Source organism: Octopus bimaculoides, chromosome 2, assembly GCF_046866305.1.
Source record: "Octopus bimaculoides isolate indiv1 chromosome 2, ASM4686630v1, whole genome shotgun sequence".
Lineage (NCBI taxonomy): Eukaryota > Metazoa > Mollusca > Cephalopoda > Octopoda > Octopodidae > Octopus > Octopus bimaculoides.
This window is the reverse complement of record NC_142929.1, coordinates 39,882,296-39,889,795: the sequence shown is the minus strand read 5'-3', so window position 1 is coordinate 39,889,795 and position 7,500 is coordinate 39,882,296. Positions and strand designations below refer to the sequence as shown.

Here is a 7,500-nt window from a genome sequence, read left to right as displayed (position 1 = left end):
TGAAATATGAATAGTGTATATTGATTAAAGCAATTCATTACCGTAAAGAGAATACTTGAATTGTCTCAGTACATACACATTTATATGCATATATATATATATGTATGTGTGTGTGTGTGTGTGTGTGTGTGTGTGTGTGTGTGTGTGTGTGTGTGTGTGTGTGTGTGTGTATATACATACATTCACACACATATACTTGTGGTGCCAAAGATCGAATAGCGGTGATGGTGATTAAAAGATTTCAAAACTAATAAGTGATCTGATGGGATGGGTCTGCATCTTGGTCTTTTTGTGCACCGTAATTTCTAAGTCTGGTAGAAGTGACAGAAGAGGAGGAGTACCATAGAACTAGTGCTCTGGTAGATGGAACTTGCCAGCCTAGGAAGGCAGTTGATCTATGAGATGGCAAACTTGATTATTTCAAATTTTCACTACTACTTCACAGTGGTACCCAGACATGAAAGACGTACCGGAAGTAATCCCAATGAATAAATCCAGACTACAGTCCGACATTGTTTCTAAATTCGATGTAGGAGCTACTGCGATAAACTTAGTCTACTGTTTTACCAATATCGGTGGTGTGGAGGGAGAAGACTTGCTATGTGAGCAACTGCTGCTTTTCCGTACTACCCTTGCCTGTTCCCTAGAGAAGAAAATCCAACGTCGCTTCACAATGGTGGCTCAACACGAAAAGTAGCAGTTCACCGTTCATAAACCTACTCTGCACAAAAATATCCAAAGACCTCCATCATTTGGCAGAGTTTAAAATAAAAGCTTCAGAAACACATAACGATATGAGAACCAGCGTGAATGACAAAGCATTTTCCCTTCCTACAATCGAATTCCAGACAAAACGATACGAAAACTAGTTTGACAATAACCCCGACACGATTAGTACATTTCTAGACAACATGCAGAATATCTACAAAGTGGACAATGACAAACACATCTTCGCATATTCTAAAACGAACAGTATCAGGCTCTTATAAGTGAGGTTCGATCCGCCTCTAAAATGTACTAATAAAATCTGGAATGGTTCGGCATACTATGATGCAACGCATTTCTTGATGCAGCAAAGAGTTGCTCTAAGTCTAGAAATTGTTCCATCTTATCATCAAGCTAGTAGCAAGCCCATTTACTCAGTCCACACCCACTTTTCAACAAATTTACTCCAGAATGGCTTATCTTTTAGCCCTATTTTCCTCTCCAAGGAAAAACTGAAGAAACCGCCGAGGGCTTTGGGGTGAATTAAATTTACTAGACTTCTTTTACTATACTCAGTAAGGGAAGCGATCTCCAGGATGAATTCGACCGAAAGTCAGATCTAATTTTACTGATGATGTTTATGACGGTGAAGAGGTGGATGTGAATTATGAGAAAGAGAATTGCTTTGCTCTAATTTGGCTCTAGGTGATAGGGAATGGATACTGAACACCTATAAATAATACTTATTTTTTTAAAAAACGTGCACCACAAGGAGCGTGAACATCTGTTGCATGTGTTCCATTACTTACGCTAAAAAGTCAGCCATTTCATATGTTTGGCTGCTGCAGAGTAACTAGAGCTGACATACCAAATAGAGAAAGGTCTCTGAAAGAAAATTGACATATAAATATCAACAGTTAAACAAGACAATGGATACAAAAATGCATTTATTCTTAAAGATAGCTGTTTGGAAAATTATGTTTACATTTTCCTTTCAATTTAAAGTGTAAGCTCATTCAAAAGACATCCCAATATTTTTTCTCTTTTCTAAGACATCAATTTCGTTTCTTGATTATGAGAGGACACAATGCACACATATGGATGCTTTAAATAGAATAGATTCTAAATATGTTCAGAAGATTTAATTTATAAATTTGTAGTTCAGTTTACTTTGGATTGTAGATTTTATCGTGAAATTTGATCGCGACTGTAGAAAATACATTAATTTTGAAAAAGAAAAAAGAGAAAAATACTCTTCCTTTGTACGTATATGCAAATAGGAAAAAAGGTCTTAGAGAGTGATAAAGAAGTAGAAATGATCCAAATTATGAATTTTAGTTAATACTAGAATTGTATCGTTACTAATATAGCGTATAAAAGTATTTATCTTACGTTTCATTTTACTGTAAACCTATTCTTAGGGGAAATCTTTTGTACATAAACCTGAATTCTGTTTGTGATTGATATTCTACGGAAATCTAAAATGAATTATATTAAATAAAAACAGTATATAATAAAAATCGATCTTATAAAATTTAATTTACGACGAAATATTTGAACTATGTAGGGTTATACATTTATATATACATGCGCGCGCGTGTGTATGTACGTTCGTAAATACATACATACATATATATATGTGTATGTATATATATATATATATATATATATATATATATATATATATATATATATATATATACACATACATACACACGCACACGCACATATATCCCAGTAAACCTAAGTCCGATGAGAATAGTATATTCAATCAAATTATACAATGTTGTAGTCACTATCAATTATACCAACATATGTGCGGTACGTGTTCTCTATATTTTATAATAACGAATTATAATATTAATATTAAATTCATATCCATCCATCCATCCGTTTATCTATCTATCTATCTATTTATTTGTTTTTTTTTTCACACATTCAAATTCTACCACAAATCCAAATGCCTAAATGACCATGCAGTATATTTCCACTATACTCCTTAGGTAATCCCAATAACCTTATAAATCTACATTTTAAATCCTAATCCTTATCTAATTTCTCTTTCATACCTGAATATATATATATATATATATATATATATATATATATATAGTGTAGTATATTGCCACTTAAGTGTGGCTGACCCCTAGGGGTGGATGTTACTGTTGCTTTTAGCCGACGAAGGGAAATAACCCTGAAGTCCGGATCCGTTCGTGCTACAGATCATGGTGAGAGGGATAACTTCCCTTGGCAAACAGGACACAGTCGTGTGTCGATAAGCCAGCTGGAGGAGATGTCCTCCTGGGGCTAAAAGCAACAGTAACATCCACGTCTAGGGGTCAGCCACACTTAAGTGGCAATATACTACACTTTATCGTGCAGTTACTGTTAATACTTCATTTAGAGAATTAACATTGCTTGTTTTCACCTTTTCGATATCAGTGAAGAATTTCACTGGAAAAGTAGATATAAGATTGCCAGGATTTTGTCTCTCTCACCAAGGTCAGTAGCTATCGAACGCCGACGAAGGGAAATAACCCTGAAATCCGGATCCGTTCGTGCTACAGATCATGGTGAGAAGGATAACTTCCCTTGGCAAACAGGACACAGTCGTATGTCGATAAGCCAGCTGGAGGAGATGTCCTCCTGGGGCTAAAAGCAACAGTAACATCCACCCCTAGGGGTCAGCCACACTTAAGTGGCAATATACTACACTTTATCGTGCAGTTACTGTTAATACTTCATTTAGAGAATTAACATATATATATATATATAACAATAAGTGTGCTAGAAATAAGAGCTGCCTACATTATTATTATTATTGTTATTAATATTGTTGTTGTTCTCTCCCCCCCTCTCTCTCTCTCTCTCTCTCTCTCTCTCTCTCTCTCTCTATATATATATATATATATATATATATATATATATATAAAGCAGTCCTGGAACTCTTGCGAAATGATGCCTTTTAACCCCTCCGTCATTGCATTTTTCGTTCCTTACAATTTTAGGTTGTTTTCTCTTTTTTTCATCAGTTGCCGGCTGTTTTTCTGCTCCGTATTTCGAGCAACTCACGACAAGTTACGCCTTCGACAAAGCAGTTGCTCCCGCAAAGCAAATTAAATGAAATTTGGGATTTTGCGGAGGGTCAAAGCTGGTAATAAAACCAGGACAGTGAAAACAAACAGGAAGGGCTGCTAAGCCTAAAGGAGATGAGGTGGCGAACGCTGGTGGAACAAGCTTGGACAGGAGACAGACAAGAATGCGTCTGATCCCTGAAGCTGATCAGAAGGAAAGAAAGAAATTCAAGGTAGGAAAAGAAAGATGGCCGATGGTCACGTGCGAGCAACGAGAGAGCAAAGGAGGAAGAGTGAGGGAAAGAGAGAGAGTGAGAGAGAGAGAGAGAAATAGACAGAGAACGGCGAAGGGGAGAGGAAAAAAATTAGAGAAAGGATGATAGAGAATAAAACGAAAGCAGCAGAAGGGGAGATAAAAAGAATTAGAGAAAGGAAGAGAGAGGAAATGAAAGAGAGTGCGGGCACTAGTATAACGTATTTCATCACGTTTTTTAGTAAAAAGAACTGCATAAATTATATACTAACTTTTAGAAAATACTCTAATATCGTTAATGTTCCAAGTGTACAAATATTTAGTAATACGTGTCATTCAGGATAAAGGCACATATACATACATGCACATGTATTCATCCCTGCAAATATATATATATATATATATATATATATATATATATATATATATATATATATATATATATATATATATAACGCAATAGAGGACAATAAGACATTCGGACAGAAAGGCGATACAAAGGCGGACAGGAAAAACAACAGTTAGAAGGACAGGCAAAAAAAAACGGGACATTCGTGGCCTTCTTTCCTCAGTCAAGTATACCAGAAGTCCTATCTGTTTTGGGCAGTTATACTTGAGACAGTTCGATCTGATTGCCCCCAAAAGAGTCTAAGCTAAGAGCATTATGTATATACATACACACACACACACACACACACACACACATATATATATATATATATATATATATATATATATATATATATATATATATATATATATATATATATATATATATATATATATATATTCACACGTTTTTCATCTTGTAGTTGTTTCATTTATTTGACTAGCCAAATTGTGGCACTGCCTTGAAGGATTAGTCAAACAAACCTATCCCAGGATTTGCTTCCTTTAATTTTCCTCTATCAGATCCACTCACATGGGTTTGGTCGGCCCGAAGTTATAGTACAAGGTGCCACACAGTGGGACTGAACCAGGACCATGTGGTTGGGAAGCAAGCTTCTCACCACACAGCTATTTATATATATTTCAACAATAATCTGGTGATTAAGTTAAGATGAAACAACTGTATTATGCAATAAAGCGTGTTGCTCATTTCAACCCACCTGTTTGCATATTATATATATATATATGAGTATAATTGATATCCAGACGTTATTATCCATGTTGTCATGTGTTAAACTAAATATTGTGTAAACAAACAGTATCTATCCTCAGGTGCTTGAAGCAGAAAGGAACGACATTAGTTCTTGAGGCCTGCAGGTTCATTAACTGTAAAATGAACTATGTCATGCTTCTTAGTATAGCATCTCCTCACCTGCTTCTTAATTTATTCCGTATAATTGTCTCTATAATATAAATATGCTCAGCTAACTACTAACTAACGTTGTTTGACATTTCTGTCTCCTCATTAATCTCATGTTCACAGTCACCAATTTTGCTGTTTGGTATAATTTAATGAGATGCTTCTGAAATAATGAAAACATATGTACAATAAGATTATGAATTAATTCAAAGTGAGTCAGACTCAGGAGCACGAGAATTCTTCTTCTATGAGTGGAATACTCTTGTAAATCTAATCATATGTGTCAACCTGAATTATAACATTCTTTCTGTTGAAGGACACCTCATATAATGTTTACAGTAGACGTAACTCTTAATAAGATTAACTGAAATTCAAATGATTCAAATGAAGTCAGCGTTTAATACTATTTTTCAAGAGTTCATTTATGCATTAAAATATGTCGAACCTGTGAGAATTCTATCAAATATTTATGCTTCTTCCTTTCTATTGGAATGAACTCTTTCCTATTAAAGTGAATCAGTACAAAGTAACATGATCCAAATTAAGGTTCCCTTGCCTAGTGAAACATAATTTCTATTCCAATAAAGCTATATTTCATACCGTCATACCATTCTGAAAACTTTGCCCATATTTTTCTTATGATCAGCAACGACTGGTTGATTCTCGCGGGTTTTAAAGAATGCAACTCTCTCAACTTTCTCTAAAATTTTTAAGATTAAGAAACTGAATTTTTATTTATCTAAAACTTTTCAAACAAGCCGTTTATTATTATAGAGAATTATAAATACATATTTATAATTTTTTCATGTATTGTATTTATTTGATTCTTCTATGGTAGATTAAACTTAAACTTGTTATTAGAGAGAATATTGACTCTGGTTTCCTAACAAGCAATTCTCAATGTAATTTAATAGCATTAGATCGGTGAGAAATGATAAATATATCTCTGTTGAGAGTAGAATCGGTTCGATATTAATTTTCAAGACTGACAGAGTAATTTATGTTAGAAAGACTTCGTCAATATTCTCTTTTCTTTCTAAAGTATGAATAGAAACAAACAAACAAACAAACAAACAAAGTAAATAAATAAATAAAAATGTTAGAGAAAATCATTAAAGTAATAATATATTTTAACTATTTTGTTTTAATACGTCAATACAGATACTGTTTTTCTCTAAATATATTCTATCATTCCTACATGAATATAAATGATTTAGTCAAATCGATGTTTGTCACTGTGGTTACATTGAAACTGGTGTAAAGAAATTGTTATTAAATATTAGTTCTCGTCTTCTGCCGCCTTTTGCCACGTCTGTTGTCAATAAGTCAATAGAGCAAGAATAACAGAACTTAGTCGCGTGACAACTAAACATGTATCCTCCATTACGATGCAATTGTTTTGTAACATTTTATAAGTTAGGCCATATATTGTAATTAAAGCCATATCGTTAAACGCTTGTTATAATGCTTAACTAAATATACTGTCAATAAGAAAATTGTTTACATAAATCGGTAATATAAAGGAAACTTATTTTTATATCGTTGTTACATTAGTATAATAACTAATAACATCAAAATTACTATTTCCAGATAAATATCGCGATCCGCAAACAGATATAATATTGTGAATAGGAAATGGCAAACGTAAATAAGCAAATAACAGCTGTAAACGAAGAATTATGAAGACAAAAATCATTGCGGATTAAAAACTCAGTGCATAAAATAGGAAATCAATCAGAAATAGATATTCTGTATACAATAAGTATGACAGGAAACGATAATCAGAAATAAATGATCGTAAATTAATATAATGTTGAAGGCATAATCGAATTATATAACTCTAAGAAATGTTTTGTCTAATGGTTATTTTATTTGTCAGGATATTAGTAAGTGATTGATTTATTTTGAATGGAGACCTTTTTATTATTCCATCTTATATTTCATTGAAATATATGATATATGATATATATATATATATATATATATATATATATGTGTGTGTGTGTGTGTGTGTGTGTGTGTGTGTGTGTGTGTGTGTGTGTGTGTATGTATGTATGTATATATATTATAGTTCAATATATATAGGCGCAGGCGTGGCAGTCTGGTAAGAAGATTGCTTCCCAACTGCATGGTCCCGGGTTCAGTCCCACTGCGTGTTA

The 7,500-nt window shown here is 33.5% G+C and overlaps 1 protein-coding gene across 9 annotated transcripts in view; it reads right to left on the bottom strand.

Moving 5' to 3' along the window:
• Nucleotides 1–7,500, bottom strand: part of LOC106879951 (innexin unc-9) — a 200,411-nt gene that overhangs the window by 6,974 nt on the left and 185,937 nt on the right. For 4 of the 9 annotated variants that reach the window (XR_016238746.1, XM_089343881.1, XM_089343894.1 and 1 more), the window contains one exon: nt 1,515–1,590. The exons of 4 other annotated variants lie outside the window; for them this stretch is intronic. Coding sequence is in view for 3 of the 5 variants with exons in the window: in XM_089343881.1 (XP_089200007.1) it covers nt 1,515–1,531 (17 nt within the window). In the remaining 2 variants the exon portion in view is untranslated. Of the gene's footprint in view, nt 1–1,514; nt 1,591–2,097; nt 2,184–7,500 lie in introns of all 9 variants that reach the window. One more of the 9 variants, XR_016238748.1, reaches the window with a different exon arrangement.